At 38.3% G+C, this 21,287-nt stretch overlaps 1 protein-coding gene across 6 annotated transcripts in view; it reads left to right on the forward strand.

Moving 5' to 3' along the window:
- Positions 1-21,287, forward strand: part of LOC138837834 (polycomb protein SCMH1) — a 116,023-nt gene that overhangs the window by 71,895 nt on the left and 22,841 nt on the right. For all 6 annotated transcript variants that reach the window (XR_011375465.1, XM_070036832.1, XM_070036828.1 and 3 more), the window contains 2 exons: positions 8,932-9,161; positions 13,931-14,057. Coding sequence is in view for 5 of the 6 variants with exons in the window: in XM_070036832.1 (XP_069892933.1) it covers positions 8,932-9,161; positions 13,931-14,057 (357 nt within the window). In the remaining variant the exon portion in view is untranslated. The remainder of the gene's footprint in view (positions 1-8,931; positions 9,162-13,930; positions 14,058-21,287) is intronic.

Genomic DNA, 21,287 nt, shown 5'->3' on the forward strand with positions numbered 1-21,287 from the left:
CCAACATCAATGCATACTGACTTGTAAAATCCCCTATTTAAAATAAGTATAGGTGGTTCTTAAGAAAATATTATTGGAAACCAGTAATGTAAGTTCTGTTGCTGAATTTTATTCTTAGTTTCCTAGATGATTTTTGAGGAACTATTACAGTAATAAAATGAAAGTTTTTGAATGTCAATAATAACTGACTAGAAGAGAAAAACAAAAGATAAACACTCATTTATAACAAAAAGATGAAGGAAACTTGGCGCGCGCGCGCGTGCGTGCGTGCGTGCGTGCGTGCGTGTGTGTGTTCACATGTCCTGAGGGTTGAACTGAGGTTTTTCAGTCTTTACCTCCTGGTTCTAATATTTAAATCTGATTCTTTTAGTATCTATTTATTTAATTTCCCAGTCTCCTCCTCTGTTTATCCACTTCATTTCTCCTCTAAACTATTTTGGTCCCTTTCAATCTTAAGGGATGCAAGGGGTCCACAGTCCACTTTTTTTTTTTTTGGGGGTCCGGTTATGGGGCCTGAACTCTGGGCCTGGGCACTGTCCCTCAACTCTTCAGCTCAAGGCTAGCGCTCTACCACTTGAGCCATAGCACCATTTCCGGCTTTTTTTTCTTTTTGCTTATGTGGTGCTGAGGAATCGAACCCAGGGCCTCTGGCATGCAAGGCATGCACTCTACCACTGAGCCACCTTCCCAGCCCCCACACACTTTTGATAGCTGCTTCTGAATTAAAATTGGGTTCCAGGGAACCAAAAATTTGTTTGCCTATCTTACTTAGGAGGTGACATCCAAAAGCCATATGATAGGCTGCAATTGTCTTCAAACTTCAATCCTCAGATCTCAGATTCCTAAGTAGATGGGATAATAGGCATGCCCAGTTTGGGGAACACATTTCGTAACATTTCCTCATCCCCAAATTTTTCACATTTCTGCCAGTCCTGATAGTTGTCCTTGATCATTTCTGAACCACGAACTGCCTGACTTAGTGAGTTGTCACCATTTCATGATAGCACTCCCCAAATCAGCCAACCCTCACAGTCCGTGACTGGTTCCTCAGTGATGCCCTTTGCACTTGGTTCACCTTGGAACCAAGTCCCAGTATCTAGGACTTCTTCCATTCTGGGAAGAGGAAACACCTCTGTATATGCATAAAAAGAAATGTTACAGATCCCCAAGTTGGCTCATTTGTTAATTTGGCTGATTTAACTTTTTCATGAAGAATTATTTCCAAAAAAAAAAAGAATTATTTCCATTCTACAGCTTCATGTGGTTTAGAACACATGATTTATTGTATCTCTAATAAGAGCCAGTCTTGCTTTTTCTCCTTCCTGCCTTCTTTCACCTCTTCTTTTCTTCTTTCCTCACTCCCTCCATTTGTTGCTTTTTTTATGTTATTTTATTATCTTATACAATCATTTTCTTTATTCACTCTGATACCATCTCCCTTTCTTTTTGTTTCTTATACAAACCAAATTCACTATTTCCTTTAGGCCTTCACATCTGGGTTTTCCTCTGCCCTAGATCCATGTATGCTTGATTCTTTCTCATGTCAATTTCAGCTCAGAGAAACTTTATTTGCTACTCTACTCCTAGTTTATATGGTATAATTGACTATGTAATATATTCTCACTACTTATTATTTGACTAAAAATATGGAATGATAGAAAAGAGCAAAGACATCTTTGATTCAAATTCTAGCCTTGCCTCGTAGGTAACCGTGGCCGAGATACTACATATCCTTCATAAGCAGACTTAAAAGTTCATTTTTTTAACTACCAGTGTATACTCTTCTGATGTAGCCAAGTACATGTTAGTAACAATGAGGATTTTTCATTCTTCCCTTGCACAAAGTATGATGCCTCTTTCTTTCCCTTTTTTTTTTTTTTTTTTTGGTGGAGGGGGGGGGGTGATTGTGGGGTGGGGGGGTAGTCTTAGGGCTTGAACTCTGAGCCTGGGTGCTGTCCCTCAGCATTTCAGCTGAAGGCCAATGCTCTACCACTTGAGCCACAGTCCACTTCCAGTTTTCTGGTGCTTTATTGGAGATAAGAGTCTCACGGACTTTCCTGCCCAGGCTGGCTTTGAACCGTGATCCTCAGATCTCAGCCTCCTGAGTGGCTACAATTACAGGCATGAACCATGAGCCACCGGTGCCCAGTTGATGCCTCTTTCATAGCAGGTCTTCAGTAAAATTCAGTTCCTTTTCAGCAATATGAATTCATCTTTGGAGAAGACCTGTATATAAACTATCCTCCCTCTATTCATGGTCTTAATAGTTTATATCTATCTTTAGTGACATTATTAGCCATTATCAGGATCAAGAGAATGAAAATTAGATAATGTACACCTATTTGCATAGATCAGAAGAAATTTGACAAGGAGGGGAGACCAATTATATCTTTTGTGCTGCAACAGAATCCATGTACTAAAGTTAGAAGATGCTTTAAATGCTATGTGAACTGTTCTCAAGCTGACCACAGTGTCTCTTCTAAACTGTATCTGCTTCTTCTAATGGACTTAAGCCACACAGAACTACCCACAGGTCTTCATATAAACCTACTCTCACCACTGTCCTCTGTCCATGGGGTCCCCTCTGTCTAAGGCACTTTTCTCCCCACCTCCTTTACCCATGCCTTCTTATTACAAAGTCATTCATTCTTCAGAGATGGGTTAAAAGCCATTTCAGATATGGCTTGATAGCCTCACTTGTCTTTCTACCTTGTCCCTTCCCCTTCCCTTGCAGACAGTCATTTCTCCTCTGGATTCTTTTAACCCAGTGTATAATAAATGCATTTAGCAATACTGCTAACTCTGTTTCAAAACATTGTGATACATTTCACCTAATCAGAAAAGTTGCAACAGTAATACAAAGAATTCCCCTATGCCTTTTAGTAGGAGTCACCAAATATTAAGATGGCATCCATTTACACTACTATTCTCTCAATGCATAATACATTTTCTCTGAACCATTTGACAACTTACATACTCTTCACTGCATACACATACTCTTCACTGCAGATAGTATGTGTTTTCTTAAAAAGGCATTCACTTACGTTGGCATAATGCTGTTTTTATAATCAGAAATTTAATATTAAAGTAGTAGACCTTATTTAATATCAAAGAATTAGTAGACCTTAGCTATTTAAACCAGAAAATTAATGTTAACAATAATTCATATTAATAATAATCTTTAAACTTTATAGTTTGCCAGTTGGACCCAATATTGTAATGTCTTTAGGAAAACAAAATCCTGGATCATAAATTGTATTTAGTTATCATGTCCCTTTAGTTTCCATTCATCTGGATCAGTTATTCATCTTTTTAATATATGTTTATAAATATATATTCTACAGATTATTCTATAGATTGGTTCTCAGTCTGGGATTATTTGATGTTAACCCATGATTAGATTAAGGCTATAGTCAGATTAAGGCTATTAAAGCATTCTGTTTAGAGATACAAGATTCCTCTCTGTCTCATTACTTCAAAGAGTACCTTTAATTCTTTGAATCAGGCTGTGTCTGCCAAGATTTTTCACCACATAATTACGTTTCTTCTTGTAGTTAATTATGAGAAATACTTTGAGATAATAGATGTTCTAATCCTTATTAAACTTTCACCCTTTAGTTTTATAATCTATTGGTGGATCTTATTTGAATCAATTATTTCCTAATTTCTCATTTTGTATATATGTGTTAATCTGGGTTCTATATTAAATTTTTTTTACTATAATTTGTTTTGATACTGAAACTGTCTCACATTTAGTCAACGGAAGCCCCTTGAAATTGGCCAGTATGTCTTTTTGTCTTGACCTCATCCTCTCTGAGTGTCCTGTTCATTCCTGATGAAGATATTCAGGCTTACCTTGTACCTTCCACATAGGGTAAACAGTGATTGATATGCAAAATTCTGCCACCAGGATTGTGCCTGCTCTAGTTTGTTTGGCAAACTAAATGCTTAGAATTCATCAGATTTTCAACTAATGTAGTCAAACTAATTAACACATAAATTCTATTCCTTGGACTCCCACCAATCAGATTGCTTCTTAGGTAACATGACAATGTATGTTGTGAAAACTCCAAATCTTAAAATCATGCCCAGTTCTGCCACCATCACTTCTCTGAGGCTCACTTTCCTCATTTATCAAAGAAGGTGAGAAATGGCAGCCTCTGCAAAATTATCACAGAGAATTTTAAGAACTTTCTTAAAAAATGTATGGTTTTTTTGGTGATACTAGGATTTGAATTTTAGGCCTTGTCCTTGTTGGCAGGTGCTAGATCAGTTAAGTCACATATCTTCAGCCCTTTTTGCTTTATTTTTCAAATAGGATCTTACTTTTTATGTGTGGCCATCTTTAGACCAATAAATATCCTCCTACTTAGCGTCTCCTACATAGCTGAGATGACAGTGTGTGCTTCCACACTAGGCTTACTGCTTGAGATGGAGTCTTGCTAACTTTTCCCAGGCTAATCTTGAACTGAACATCCCTCAATTTCTGTCACCTGAATAGCTGGGACTATGGGTATGAATCACTATGCTTAGCCTCAAAATATTTTTGATGAAAAGTGTAATTCTGTCGATATTAGTATCATCAAATGTGTTAGTGATTATTCCTATCTTTTGTCTTTCTCTGAAGATAGCCATTAAATTATTTTATTATTGACATTTGGAAAACTAAAGAAAGATTGTATTTAAATGACAGACTCAAGGTCAGATCATTAAGGAAGGAAAACCAGAAATAGATCTGTGATCTCTTGATAGCATTTTTTTCTCAACTAGGATAATTAAATTAGAATGTAACAAGGCAAATCAAGGGTACCCAATAAGAACTTCCAAATCATTGAGTCCCTCAGGATACTTGAAGAAAATCTATTTATTAGGTAGCTTTTAAATTAGCATGAAGCCTAATCCCCATGCTGCTCACATGAGACCTGAAAAACCTGATTTTTAGGAACTATTCAGTCTATGTAATTGGTTGGTTTCTTTTGTTCATGTCTTTCAGGCCAGAGAGGGCAACTTCTTTGTGCCAATTGGTATTATGGACTTTTATGTATAGCCTTAAAGGAAACAGAAGCAAAACTGTTTTCCAATCACTAGAATTTGTGAGTAATGTCCTATTATGTTCTTTTATTACCTGTTTCCACTTTTATTTTACAAAGATGTACTGGATGCCAACTGAGATGGCATCCAGTGTGGCATACACCTTGTTGTGTGACCACAAAAACTCCAAAGTGAATAATTTACTACTACTCAGCATCTATTTCATGGTCTATTATGGAGAAATATGGAACAGTCTTGGGGTTTACAATAACTAGTTTAAAGTGAGATCATTTAAGTTGTTCTGGCTTAAGTGTGAAATAGGTTGAAAGTTGAGTTTAACAGGGTTGAGTTTCTTTCTAAGCAAGTGTCTTGGAAGATGAGAAAAGGACAAGGAAGTGATTGTAATTATAAATGAGTGGTTCTCAATCCCTTTGATCTTAGGGAACTTTTATATACTTAAAGCCTTCAAAGAGCTTTTATTTGTTAAGCTTGGCACTGGTGGCTCACACCTGTAATCCCAGCTACTCAGGAGGCTGAGATTTGAGGATTGCGGTTCAGCCTGAGCAGCAAAGTCTGTGAGACTCTTTATCTCCAATAAACCACCAGAAAACCAGAAGAGGCGTGGTGGCTCAGCTGGTAGAGTGCTCACATTAAGGTGAAGAGCTGAGGGACAGTGTGTCCAGGCCCAGAGTTCAAGCCCCACAACGGACAAAAAAAAAATTTTTTTTAAACTAAAAAAGAGAGCTGGGAAGGTGGCTCAGTGGTAGAGCTCTTGCCTTGCATGCTCGAGGCCCTGGGTTCGATTCCTCAGCACCACATAAGCAAAAAGAAAAAAGCCGGAAGTAGCGCAGTGGCTCAAGTGGTAGAGCGCTAGCTGTGAGCTGAAGAGCTGAGGGACAGCACCCAGGCCCAGAGTTCAGGCCCCACGACCGGACCCAAAAAAAAAAAAATTAAAAAAGAGCTTTTGTGAATTATATCTGTCCATATCATCAAAGTAGAAATTAGAACTTAGTAAAAATGAATCTATAAGCACATATTACATGGAAACAGCCAAATGTTCATGAACAGATAAACAAATAAGTTGGTATATGCATACAACAGAATTCTGAATTTAAAAGAAAGACAAGAGACTGATAAATCATGCCATTTGTAACACTATGAGTGAACCCAGAAGACATTTTGCTAAATGAAATAAGGCAGCTGCAAAAGGACAATACTAGCCAGGAACCAGTGTCTCTGCCCTATAATCCTAGCTACTCAGGAAACTGAGGAGGCTGATTTCAGAAGATCTATTCAAAGCCAGCCCAGAGAAAATCTTTTTCTCCAGTTCGTCAGAAAAAAATCAGAAGTGGAGGTAGAGTTGTAGAGTACCAACCTTGAGCAAAAAGCTAAGCAACAGTGAAAAGCTCTGAAGCTCCAGTACCAGCACAAAAAAAGGACTACTACATGATTCTGCTTATATGAAGTATCTAAAATAGAATGCATACAAGCAAAATCTAGGATGACAGGGGCTGGAAGTAGATAATGGAGAATTGTTGCTCATTGAGTATATTTCAACCATAAGATCAATAAGATAACAAGTACTAAAAATCTTCTGTACATAGTGCCTATACTTAATGATGTGTATTATACACTTAGGCTTTTGCTAAGATAGAACTTATGTTCTTAAGAGAAGAACAGTGAGAGAGAGAAAAAGACAGAGACAAAGGAGGAAGAAACACAAGGAAATTTTTAGTGGTGTTAGATTAACATCTTATACATAGTCTCTGGAAAGTTCTACTGGGAAAAGATGAGTATACAAAGGAAAAATAATGTTTAGTGTTGAAAGGTTTCTAGGACCCAGACTATGCTCTGAGAACTACTAACTGTAAAATATTTTCCAAATTTTTATGTGTACATGTTAGAAATTGGACCTAGGGACCTCATACACACTAAGTATATATGTACTCTGCCATTGAGCTACACCTTTCTCTTATATCCATTTTATTAGTAGTGGACTTTTAGATAAGTTCAAATTTTCATTTATTATAAATACTTTTCCTGTGGGTATTCTTCTACATAATGCTAATGCACATGCATAAGAATGTCTCTGGAGGCTGGGAAGGTGGCTTAGTGGTAGAGTGCTTGCCTTGCATGCATGAGGACCTGGGTTCAATTCCTCAGCACCACATAAGCAGAAAAAGGAGGAAGTGGCCCTGTGGCTCAAGTGGTAGAGCGCTAGCCTTGAGCTGAAGAGCTGAAGGACAGCACCCAGGCCCAGAGTTCAGGCCCCACGACCGGACCCAAAAAAAAAAAAAAAAAGAATGTCTCTGGGATAAGTGTGCTTGCACATGCCTTCAATGGTCATTTTTCTCTATTCTCATGGGCACACCTAAGTGTGGAGTTGGGTCTTACAGCTCAATAATTTTCCAGTGGCTTAGATTCCCATCAGTAATTTTGAGTTCTAATTAATTTCATCATTATTAGGTATTGTCAGTTACTTTAATTTTGGTGATTTTTGTTGGAGGTACGGTTCTAATTTATGGGGTTTTTTTTTGTTTTGTTTTATTTTTGTTGGTCGTGGGGCCTAAACTCTGGGCCTGGGTACTGTCTTTCACCTCTTCAGCTCAAGGCTAGAGCTATACCACTTGAGCCACAGTGCCACTTCCGACTTTTTCTGTTTATGTGGTACTGAGGAATGGAACCCAGGGCCTCATGTGAGGCAAGCACTCTACCATTGAGCCACCTTCCCAGCCCCTAATTTATGTTTTAACAAACTTTTCAGCAACTTTTATTTGCTTACTGATTATTTGTACATTAATTTTTGTGAATATCTCTTCAAGTCTTGTCTATTTTTAAGTTTTAGGCTGTCAGTCTTATTACGATTTTTAGTTATTTATATTAATCTAGATGTGTTTTTTGCATGTTTTTATTTTCTTAAATATTTTGATGAAGAATTTTTGTTTTTTATTTTCTTTGTTTTTTAGTTCTGGGGTTCATACCTAAAACCTAACACATGGTAGACAAATATTCTGTCACTAAAGCCACATGTCCAGCTTAGAATTTTTTTCCTTTTAATAAAGTTAGATATATAATTTCTCTTTTGTAATTTTAGTGTTTTTGTTTCTTGTTTAATAAATCTTTGCCCCTACCTTGTTCTCCAGTTAGGTCTATGTCATTTCCTCTCATCTACCCTCATGATCTATTATTCTTGGTTAGACACACATCAATATTCAGTTTTCTCATGAGAGTTCCTCCCTGCCTTTGCATCTGTATTCTCACAAGCTTTTTTCCTTATTTTCCTTTTGGGAGGGATTCAGAAAGTTCCTTTTTGAGATTTGAACTCATGGCTTCTCTCCTTGCTAGGCAAGCACTCTGCCAATTGAGTCTTTTTCTCCCCTGGCCTATTTGTTATCTTGATGATTGCCATCCTGACTAAGGTGAAATGGAATCTCACTGTTTAGATTAGCATATCCTTTATGGCTAAGAATTTGAACATTTCTCCATGTGTTCATTGACCATTTGTACTTCTTTCAAAAACTATTCAGCTTATCTGCCCATTTAATAATTAGGTTATTAATTGAGATATTTTGATGTTAAATTTTTTTAGTTCTTTACATATTCTGAATATTATCTGATTAGTAACTTACAAAGATTTTCTATTTTATGCTTCAAATTTAATGTTTTTAATTTTAATGTTTTCATCCCATATCTGCTAGACAGATAATTTAAAACTTTCAATTGTAGACAATGTAAATTAAATTTTCTTTTGCTGTTGTCTAAACAATTAGGTCAAAGGCCAGAAAACTAGCTTCCTGGGATGTAACTACTCATGCCAGAGCACAGTCATTTTATTTTCTTCTTTGGGGGACAGGAATGCAGAGAGATGAAGAGGTGATAGAATGAGTCTTTTTCTTGCAGTTGTGATTCCAAAGAGTCCCTATCCAGCATCTGAAGTGAACTCTGAGAAGCCCAGCATCCACAGCAGCAAAACTATCTTGGAGCATCAACCAGGGCAGAAGGGACGTAAACCAGGAAAGAAGAGGGGCCGAACACCTAAGACCCTTATTGCCCATACCATCTCTACCCAATCCAAGTCAACTGAACCTTTGAAATTCCCAAAGAAGAGGGGCCCCAAACCTGGCAGTAAGGTAGGTAAAAATGCACTTCCCAGAAAAGTATAAGGGGTTAGAAAAGAGTAATTCACCAGGCACAGGTGTCTCACACCTATAATCCTAGTTCATGGTTTGGAAGCCAGTGTGGTCAGGAAATTCTGTGAGACTCTTACCTCTAATAAACTACTATAAATCTGGAAATAGAGCTGTTGCCCAAGTAGTAGAGCACTGTCCTTGAGCAAAAGAAGCTCAAAGATAGAGCCCAGGCCCTGAGTTCAAACTCAGCACAAAAAGGGGGGTAATTGCCAGGCGCCAGTGGCTCACGCCTGTAATCCTAGCTACTCAGGAGGCTGAGATCTGAGGATCGCGGTTCAAAGCCAGCCCAGGCAGGAGAGACTGTGAGACTCCTATCTCCAATAAACCACCAGAAAACCGGAAGTGGCGCTGTAGCTCAAGTGGTAGAGCGCTCGCCTTGAGCTGAAGAGCTGAGGGACAGTGCCCAGGCCCAGAGTTCAAGCCCCATGACCGACAAAAAAAAAAAAGGGGGGGTAATTTATATTCATATCCATTCATCTTTAAAAGAGCCCTATTCCACCTCCACATGATTTTAAAAGGACTACCTTAGTTTATCATTTCTTCCCAATACCTACATATAATTTGGTAATATTAGAAAAAGGAGAGTAGTGATAGGAAACAAATTTTGACTTGAAAATTATATAACTTCCATAGATAGAAGGCCCTGCTTCTAATTAACTTTCCCAGAGTAGATGCCCAGCAAATAAAGAGAGGAAATTAATTCTTTGAATGTGTTTTATTTTTGCTATCCCTACCTCCTCTTCTTAAAAAAAAAATACTACCTATTTAGTGTCAGACTCTATATTAGATGTCAGTACTTACATATCATAAGATCTCAGAATTCTGGGAGACAGTGTTAACATTATTTTATTAAGTAAATTAGCAGATACAGGAAATATTTTCCTAATGAGTGGCAAATTCTACATCCATTGCTTCCCAAATCTTTTATCTCCAAGGTCACTGCTGCCCTACCACATGTTCACCCTTTTTTTTTTTTTAATTTTTTTTGGGGGGTCCGGTTGTGGGGCCTGAACTCTGGGCCTGGGCGCTGTCCCTCAGCTCTTCAGCTCAAGGCTAGTGCTCTACAACTTGAGCCACAGCGCCACTTCCAGCTTTTTTCTTTTTGCTTATGTGGTGCTGAGGAATCGAACCCAGGGCCTCATGCATGCAAGGCAAGCGCTCTACCACTGAGCCACCTTCCCAGCCCCCACATGTTCACTCTTAAGCAATATAACACTTGTACTGGGAAAGACTGATGAATCAAGCCTTACTGAACATGAATTTAGTCATGCTAGTTTTCATGAGTATCTTCTCTAAGAAAAACATTGATGTGAAAAGGTTTCTCAGTAGCATCTCTAGGACCTCTTTAACATCTCCTCCTCCACTCACTTCCTAACTATAGAGACTTCTTGAAACACCCTTCTTGAACTAGAATATTTGTGTTTTGATGTGGAAATGATGCCTGGTTTTCTGTGGGCAGTCAGTTTCAGTATCATATTCTTCAGGACTGGTTAGTTGACTGGTTTGTTGATCTGTTTTGTTCATTTAGTAGTCCTATCTTCAGTGCTCATAGAATATAAGCTTCTCAAGCTCAATACCCCAGTCTTTTCCTTTTCTTTTTTTTTCCTTGACTACACTATATCTCAGTCTTTTAGATTTATCAGTATACACAGGACGGATGGATGGTTTTAGGGATGGTTTTAGTTGTCTCTTATTTACTGACTTGGAATTCTCAATGTTACTTTCTCCTATATAATATATAATGATATTTCTTATCTAGTACCACTATCCCTAAACCCAGTTTTGAGTCATTTTTATCTCTGTTAGACTCCCCTCTTTCTCATGTTGTGTAGAAGTTGAGTGCACTAAGGATGCTAAGGCTAGAAAAAGCATGATTTTGATTTATGTAGACACATAATGAATGTAATCAAAAGATGGAAAAAACATATCTGAGAAATTCTAAAGACAGAATCAGAACCAATAAACAAATTTAAATTACAGGTCTTGCTCTCAACAAAGAAGGATCAGTTAGCGCTATCTCAAAATAGAAGGAACAGTAAATGAGTCCCTGCTACTAGAGAAATTTTATCAGGAACTAGATGACTCTTTAGGAGAAATATTTTCATAAAGAGGGAGGTAGAAGTACTGGCTGGATAGCTAGATTAAATGGCTGTTAAGACTTCAAAACCTAAAAACTTCAATTATTACTGCTTCTGCTATACTCCCCCCAGAGTATCCTTTGCCCTTGTATTAGTATGCATTAGCAATATGAGGGGGGATTTCATAATGAGATTTCCACTCATGTACACATTCATTTTTCTTATCTGTGCCCCCACAATTTCAAGAAATTTCATCTATTTGAATAGTATCAATTCATACTTTCATGAAAGAACCCAAATCTCTCACATTAATACCCCCCCCAATAGACCCAACTTTTCTTTCTCCTCCCCTACTTTCCTGTTGATCAACAGCTTTCATTTTTATGCTGTTTTTTATGCTGTTTTCTATATACAGTTGCAGTGTATCTCAAAATTATTTACTTGTTTTTCCCTCCTAGTCTTTCCGTCCTTCATGAAAGCAGTCATCATTCTTACCATATCCTGTATTTTGTGTACTGGCATTTGAATGATTCTCCTTCCTGTTCTTTTGCCTAATTCCATAAAAGTATGTGCCTTCTGTGTAGCCCCATAATTCTTTACATTCTTTTTTGAAGCAAAAAGGAAGACTTTTGAAGCCAGGCAGAATTAGTTTTAGGTCTTATCTATGTTTGTGGCCACTTATGTGATCTTAGGAGAGCTTCTTTGGGTCAGTCTCTATGCCTCATTTTTCTCCCATATAAGAACAGGATGAGGTAAGCTGCATGCCAGTGGTTCACACCTGTAAACCTAACTACTTTCAGTATTGAGATCTGAGGACTGCGGTTCAAAGCCAGCCTGGGAAGGGAAGTCCATAGGATGTATCTCCAATCAACCACTAAAAAGCTGGAAGTGGGGTTGTGGTTCAAGTGATAGAGCACTAGCCTCAGACACAGCAGTTCAGGAACATGGCCCAGAGTTCAGGCCCTAAGATCAGAAAAAAAAAAAAGAAAAAGAAAAAATAGAGATGAAGTAATGTGTGAAGAGCTACAAAACATGAAAGGTCACCTATCTCAAACTGTAATAATACTTTTCATCTTTCTGCTTTCTTTCAAAATACTCAGACACCTAACTCACCAGACTTGCTCCTTCAGAAACTGAAATCTTGCCACAAACTGATTGAAGTTTAACTATAATGACCATATTTTTCACCCAAAAATGTAAGCAGTCATCTATTTCTAATGAGGGTTTACAACATGGCCTTTCCTAGGCAAGGCCATCTGATATATGCCTGTTGCCATCAGTGTGATCTCCTTATACTGTGTCCACAGAAAGCAGATTTATATAGCTCCTGACAGTAGACCGTATATGAGACACTTAATGAAAGGCACTTAGTTAATTCCTGTGATAGTTGTGGTAACTTTGCATTCAGAAAGGCTCTTAAAAAAATGTTTCTTGGGCTGGGCACCAGTGGTTCATGGCTGTAATCCCAGCTACTCAAGAGGCTGAGATCTGAGGATCACGTTCAAAGCCAGCCTGAGCAAGAAAACCTATGAGACTTTTATCTCCAATAAAACAGTAGGAAACCGGAAGTGGCCCTGTGGTTCAAGTGGTAGAGTGCTAGCCTTGAGCTGAAGAGCTGAGGGACAGTGCGCAAGCCCAGAGTTCAAGCCCCATGACCCACAAAAAAAAAAAAAAAAAAAAAGTTACAAGACCTTTCTTCCCAATATTGCCTTGAATAGCATAGATTTCTCTCAGGTTCTCTTTATTACTCCCCTATTATTGATTATCTATTTTGTATGCTTCATGAAAAACTTGTATTAATACAGATTCAAACCCTTAAACAGCTTCAGGTTAATAGGGGCACCAAAATCTGAACGTGAGTTGACAGTACTTCGACAAATGGAATAAACAAAGTACTATGAAGGAGTTATCAAAGAAGTAGTAGAGGAAAACTTAGGGAGGCTTCCTAAATGAACAGAAATTTGTAAAGCAAATACAAGAAGCAAGGGCATAGACTAAGCATAACTCAAGAAATTGAGTGCTTCCTACTAAGCAAGAGACCCTGAGTTCAAACCCCAGTACCACCACACAAAAAAATAAATAAATGAAGAAGAACAGGAGAGACAGTTTAATCCTGTGAAGGTGTGGGCCAGGTAAAACTGTACTTCATATTTCTAGAGAAATAATATAATTAGAGATTATTAGAGTGGGATGTTTAAAGGGAGGGCAGGAAATAAGCTGAAAAGGAAGTAGGCAGAAGAAAGTATTTTATAGAGTTATGAGGGTCATTTCCATTTAAAGAGAAACAAAGTATAAAAACATACCATATGTTCTCCTTTTTGGTTTTAATCCACCCAGTTTATTATAAAGGATCTCAAATTTTATATGGTAATATTAAATGTTAATGCACTGTAAAAGTGCAGTAAGCTCTGTCTTCCGAAAATCAGCATTGTGTACATAGATTCAAAAAATGTTAAGCATTCACTGTATATATAACTTTGAGCAAGTTGCTGAGTGAAAAATAAAGATAAAATGAAGTTATACCCACAAATACATTTTTATATCATAGGTGAATTAATTACTAGAAATAGAGAAATTAGATGGCAAGTTACTGATCACAGGTAGCAAACTTTTCCCCATCCATTTTAACAGAGGAAACCTCGGACTTTGCTGAGCCCACCACCCACTTCACCAACAACCAGCACCCCTGAACCGGATACCAGCACTGTCCCCCAAGATGCTGCTACCATCCCCAGCTCAGCCATGCAGGCCCCCACAGGTAAGAGAGGCTGGAACTAGCTACAAGCCCCAAGCCCCAGTGACTTACACTTCCTCTTGTCTTTTACCTGGAACTTAACCCCTGCAAATTTGTAAACCTAGATACAGTCTTTCTCTAAATGTTTTGTCTTTGGCATTTTAAAGAGTCTTAGAGAAACTTTCATTCTATCACAACAATCAGAAGCTTGGGTAAGTGTTCTTCTGAGGAACTGGGGCCAGCTGGGGAGAAAAGAGGAAGCACCTGGAGCTCCCTGACCCAGTTTAGAATATTACTCATTCTGCCCAGTTAGGGGTGCTCTCAATGATCCCTTCTACCACCCAGTACCCTTCTAGCCTTCCAGTAGTCCTGTCATGATTCAGATATATATGAAACTCTTCTGATTGGGGACAGGATAGTACTGGGGTTTAAACTTAGGGCTTTGCTCTTGCTCAACAGGTGGTCTATCATTTGAGCCATTCCTCCAGCCCCTTATACATTGGTTATTTTCAAGATAGGGTCTCAGTTTATACCCAGGCCAGCTCAGACTATAATCCTCCTATTTGTGTTTCCCTTTGTCACTGAGATGACAGGAACACACCACTACACCCAACTATTGTGCTTCCCCTACAGCTTGTGATAAAAGGTAAATATCCAGCCATTGGTCAAGATGGAATCCCACAAATTTGTATATCCAAACTGTCACAACCCTCCATCTCTGCCTCCCAAGTAGCTACAGGTTACAGGCTTGAGCCACCCATGTTCAAGCCCTTCTTACTCTTTTAAAACAATCATTAAGGAAGCGGCGCTGTAGCTCAAGTGGTAGAGCGCTCGCCTTGAGCTGAAGAGCAGAGGGACAGCGCCCAAGCCCAGAGTTCAAGCCCCACGACCGACAAAAAAAAAAAAAAACAATCATTAATGGTGCTAAACATTCAGTGAGAGTGAATTTGATTTTTGAGACCATCCACTAATTGGTTGATTCAAAACAAAATCTGGTAACTGAGTAGGATGATACAAATCTGTTAGAGTTTTGTGTGTGTGTGTGTGTGTGTGTGTGTGTGTGTGTGTGTGTGTGTGTGTGTGTGTGTGTGTGTGTGTGTGTGTGTGTGTGTGTGTGTGTGTGTGTGTGTGTGTGTGTGTGTGTGTGTGTGTGTGTGTGTGTGTGTGTATGCTCCCACTTTATAAGCTACCTGGGAATATAACTGTAGAAGAACTATGCCTTTAGAATAAATACATATATTTTATATGTAAATTAAAGTATTTGTGTGTGAAACTTTGCTTGAGTTATTCTATAGATACTCCACCTTCAGAGATGTCTGAACAACCAGAATGATTCTCAGGGTGTTCTTTATCTTAGGAGAAGTTAAATAATCTCTACCCAAATCCTAAAATGTTAGTCCTAAAGGGGAAGGTCCAGCCATAGTTTACTCTCTAAATAACCTGTAGAAAATAAGTCTATGGCATGTATGTCCAGCTCTAGTAAGAATCCTATCACATGATTTCTCCAGTTATAATCTTGCTTCTAGCTCCAGCCATTTACTGAGTTTGTTTAAGCTAAGAGTGTCATTAGGTTAATGAAGAGAAGGCTTTGCCCCCTAACCTCCAAAAATTAGAGAGTAAGGACAGAGAAGCACTTTGGTATAAGTACTGATTGCATCTTCCAACTTCGTAACATGCTCTCTTAATGCCTGGTTACCTGCTGATTTAGCCTGTATCATTCTAGATACACCAAGGTGCTTGTGTGCCATTCTAGTAGTTCCTAAAAGACCCACAGTAGCTATCTTACTGTTTCTTTTAATTGATATAACCCTTTTCTGGTTGCCATCACCAGGTTCACCCTCCCCTGCACTGAGTCTCACAGTCCAGGGAAAGTGGAAACATTTGCTGTCTATCCCTTTCTCCTACTCATGTTTGGCCATCCACAGTCTTTAAGGTCATAGTATCACTATCTCTTATTTGAACTGTGGCACATTCTGTGTGACGCTGATATCACATCTGTTCCTCACTAAGCCTCTCTACCTAGGATTAATCCAGGTTACTTGTAAAGTCCCTTTAGTAGCAAAAATAAGAGTGCTTATGGATTAGATGCTATCCACTATCCTTTATGTCATACCTTTTGTTTAACTGTACAAACTTTTTTTTGCCAGTCCTAGGGCTTGAACTTAGGGCCTGGCACTGTCCCTGAGCTTCTTGTGCTCAAGGCTAGCACTATATCACTTGAAAAAGCCACTTCTGGCTTTTTCTGTTTATGTGGTACTGAGGAATCGAACCCAGGGCTTCATGCATGCTAGGCAAACACTCTACCACTAAGACACATTCCCAGCCTAACCATACAAACTTTTGAAAAAAAATGTCAGCATTATACTCATTCATAATTTAAAGGAAAAAAACATCTCTTTCCAAGACTTAGTAGTCTTGTAACAAAACAAGCAGACCTCCCAGTCTCAATAGTTCTTATTCTTTTATTTACCTCCATATATCTAGATAACATGTGGTATTGCTAGGAATTTTCTTTTTTGTTTTAGGCATTTTTCTTCTGACCACACTCACTTTAGAAGATGAAGGTTTAACTCTTCTTTATCTCTTTGCCTCTTACCCACTTGCTCATACTTCCCTAAACCAATACTATTATTTAATGGATCAAAATTTAGTATTTTATTATTATAAAATTAAGTGTTATTCTCAATTGAGCCATGAGGTACACTGTGATAACTTTTCTTTTACTGCATATTTTTGTTTTCAGTGAACTCTTACTGCTTTCTTTGTAATATGTTTTTCTTTGTACTTTCTTATTAATTTTATTAACATTAAACTCTCTTCCTACTGTGAATAACTCTTTCTGTTCAAGTACAATATATATTAGCCCCATATCAAACTGTAGAAGAATAATCTCTTTGGAGGCCTTTGGAGTTTCTTTAGATCCTTTTCACCTTCATTGCCTGGCCCAAGTTTAGCTGCTTACCACACAACAGGCCAATTAAGTCTGGAGACAAGGTGTTGAGGCAGAAAAGGTGACTTTATTCAAAAGGCCAGCCAGATGAGAAGTAGGAGATTCTTATCACAAAACCGATCTTGCTGGGAAGCTGTTCAGGATTGGTTTTTCTAGGTAGTTGCTGGATGTTTCCAGATTAGTGGGTACCTCCTCGAAGTGGGTGGGCCAAGTGATTTACATCTGATCCTTTATTGTCTGAGATGCTTCTGAGTTCTACACAAAGATTTTTTTTTTTTTTGTCAGTCGTGGGGCTTGAACTCTGGGTTTGGGCGCTGTCCCTCAGCTCTTCAGCTCAAGGCGAGTGCTCTTCCACTTGAGCCACAGCACCACTTCCAGTTTTCAAGTGGTTTATTGGAGATAAGAGTCTCACAGACTTTCCTGCCCAGGCTGGCTTTGAACAGCGATCCTCAGATCTCAGCCTCCTGAGTAGCTAGGATTATAGCGTGAGCCACCGGCGCCTGGCTTCACAAAGATTTTTATTTCCTCAGGATATCCTTGTCACTGAATAGTTTACCCATGTGCAGTTCCTGGCATATTACAAAATGTACAGGCTGGAGCTGGAAGTTGCCCTGAGGCCTCTTGCTTATTGCCAGACATCATGACAATATCCTTAATGCTTAGCTTCAATCTCTCTTTTTGGTTAGATTCTTAGTTTGATTATCCCCATGTCTTTATTTTCTCAAATAAAGCTTTCTTAGAATTGCATCTTAATTTAATATGGCACCTTGTTTTGTTCCCTTTGAATCCTTTCTCTATCCACCACCTCCCCATTCCAAGATTTTTACCTTAGGTTTATGTTGACTTCTCACATTAGACACTTTCATTTATAATTTTTTCTTAAATTATTTACCCAGTGAGTTTCCCCTCTTCCTTTGCTGACTCATTCTAACATAACTTACCCAGCTGTCATTCCTCAAATATGCATATCCCTCTTTTTTCTTATTCCTATTCTTTGTCATTTTGTTAACTTTCTTCTTTATCTTCCAAACTTTGTATTGAGGTTTTTGCTCCTGCCAGCTTACTTTTAAAATTGTTATTTATTATCCCAGGGGCATTTTCTAAAATGTATTTAGTAGAAACACCAGTCCTGAAAAATGCTGTGCATAAAGAATTCTTACAAACATATAGGGAGTTTAGTCACATTTGTAAAGGTATGTATGTATGTTTATACTAATCCATCAGTGCTTAGAGACTTATCTCTTTCATGATCTCTCAATTTTGAATAGATTTTTTTTTAATTTTTTGTTGTTGTTGGTCATGGGGCTTGAACTCTGGGCCTAGGCGCTGTCCCTCAGCTCTTCAGCTCAAGGCCAGTGCTCTACCACTTGAGCCACAGTGCCACTTCCAGCTTTTTCTGCTTATGTGGTGCTGAGGAATTGAACCTTATGCATGCAAGGCAAGCACTCTACCACTGAGCCACCTTCCCAACCACTGAATAGATTATTTTTTAGAAAGGTTTGAGGTTCACAGAAAAACTGAGTAGAAGGTACAAATATTTCCTCTATACTCCCTGCCCCCCATGTATGCAGAGCATCCCTCATCATCAACATCACCCCTGCCCCTGAGAGCTACATATGTTACAATTGATTAACTTACTTGACATTATTAAATATTTCCAAAGCCCATAGTTTGTATTAAGGCTTCCTCTTGATGTTTTATATTCTGTGGGTCTTGACAGATGTATAATGACATGTACCAACCATAGTATCATACTTACTGCCCAAAAAAGTCATCTTGGCATCTCCCCTAACATCTGGAAATCAATGATTATTTTCTTTCTCCATTGTTTTGCCTTTTCCAGAATGTCATGTAGTTGGAGCCATATAGTACATAGCCTTTTCAGATCAGTTACTTTCATTTAGTAATAACCTTTATGTTTCTCCTTTGCTTTTTTTAGGGTAGGGATAAGGATCAAACTTGGGACTTTGTACATGGTAGACAAGTACTCTACTACTGACCTACATCTTTAGGCCCCCTCCCATGTTTGTTTATGGCTTGATAGCACATTCTATAAACATCCATGTGCAGGTTGTTTTAATCAGACTTTTCTAATGACTCATCACGGTGGCTTTATCTGCATTTTTTTGCTTTAGTTATTTATCAAATAGGATCTTGCACATTTTGCCCAGATCTACCTCCAACCACAATCCTCCTACCTACGCCTCCAAATAGTGGGATTTACAGTTGTGATCTTCATGTCCAGCTTCTTAATTAAGATGTAGTCTTGTTCACTTTTTGTCTGGGCTGGCTTCACACTGCAATCCTCCCAGTCTCTCTCTTCAGTAGCTGGGATTACGAACAGCACACCCAGCCCCTTGGAGTTTTAAGAGAAGGGGACATTTTTCCTGGATAGACCTAACATTTTACATATTTTGGATAGCAGTTCACTGTCAGCTAGGTCTTTTAAAAGTATTTTCTTCCAGCTGTGGCTTCTTACTTTAATAGCTCTTTTTGCAGAGAATTTTTTTTTACTTTAATCAAGTCCAGCTTTTCGATTATTTCTTTCACTAATTATGCTTTGAGTGTTGTATCTACAGTGTCATTGCCATACTCAAAGTTATCTAAATTTCTGCCTATATTGTTTTCTAATTGTAAAGTTTTGCATTTTACATTTAAGCCTATTGTCCATTTTGGGATTGTTTTATTTTGATTGGGGTTTTTGTCTTGTTTTTGTGTCAGTTCTGGGACTTGAACTCAGGACCTGGGTCTTCCCTCAATTTTTGTGGGGATTTTATTGCTTTTGCTTTTTTTTTTTTTTTTTTTCTCTACCACTTGAACTACAGCTTCACTAATGGATATTTGGTGGTTAATTGGTGATAAGAATCTCAAGGACTTTCCTGCCCAGTCTGGCTTTGAACTTTGATCCTCAGATCTCTGCCTCCTGAATAGCTAGAATTACAGGTGTGAGCCACACACACCCAGAATGTTATCCATTTTCAATTAATTTTTTTCAAGAGTATAACATCTATGACTAGATGTTTTGCTGTTGCTGCTGTTGCTGTTTGGCTTTGTTTGGGGAAGGGAATCATGATTATCTAGTATCACAAATTGTTGAAAAGATTGCCTTTTTTTACATTGCATTGTCTTTGTTCTTTTGTATTTTTGTGGGTTTATTTTTGGGTGTTGTATTCTGTTCCATGGGTCTAATTGTCTATTCTGTTGCTAAATATTACTTGGTTAAATAGTTGTATAGTAAGTCTTGAGGTCAGGTGGTGTCAGTCCCCCATCCTTGTGATCCTTCAACTCTGTATTAGTTATGCTGGACTTTTGCCTCTTTATGTAAAGTTTAAATTCAATTGTGATTACCACAAAATGACTTTCTGGGATTTTGATTAGAATTGTGTTTAATCTCTAAATCAAGTTGGGAAGAACTGATACCTTGACAATATTGAGTCTTCCTCTTCATGCTGTCCATTTATTTAGTTCTTTTCCTATTTATCAGTTTTGTACTTTCCTCATATAAGTCATACAAGTGTATTTTGGTAGGTTTTTGTTGTTGTTTTTGTTTTGTTGTGGGTCATGGGGCTTGAACGCTGGGCCTGGGCGCTCTCCCTCAGCCCACTTCAGCTCAAGGCAAGTGCTCTACCGCTTGAGCCACAGAGCCACTTCACATTTATTGGTGGTTTGTTGGAGATAAGAGTCTCATGGACTTTTCCTGCCTGGGCTGGCTTTGAACCTCAATCCTCAGATCTCAGCCTCCTGAGTAGCTAGGATTACAGCTTGAGCCACTGGTGCCCAGCTTATTTTGGTAGTTTTATACCTACATATGTATGTTTTTATTGAATTGTAAATGGTATTGCTTTTTTTTTTGTCAGTTGTTGGGCCTGAACTCTGGTCCTGGGTGCTATCCCTCAGCTCTTCAGCTCAAGTCTTGTGCTCTACCACTTGAGCCACAGCACCACTTTTGGCTTTTTCTGGTTACGTGGTGCTGAGGAATGAACCCAGGGCCTCATCATGCAAGGAAAGCACTCTACCACTGAGCCACCTTCCCAACCCAGTATTGCATTTTTAAACTCATAATTTTTGATATCATGAAAGTAATTGACTCTATGTATATTAGCTTTATTTTCTGCAACCTTGTTATACTTGCTTATTAGTTCTAGAGGTATTTTTGTCAGTTCATTCAGATTCTCTGCATAATCATATCATCTATGAACAAAAAAAAGTTTCATTTTTCCTTTCGAGTATGTATATCTTTTATTTATTTTTATTGTCCTACCTTAGCTGAGACTTCCAAGACAATGCTGAAAAGGAGTGGTTAA

The sequence above is a fragment of the Dipodomys merriami genome, unplaced genomic scaffold (genome assembly GCF_024711535.1).
Source record: "Dipodomys merriami isolate MVZ:Mamm:240054 unplaced genomic scaffold, mDipMer1.0.p SCAF_277, whole genome shotgun sequence".
NCBI lineage: Eukaryota > Metazoa > Chordata > Mammalia > Rodentia > Heteromyidae > Dipodomys > Dipodomys merriami.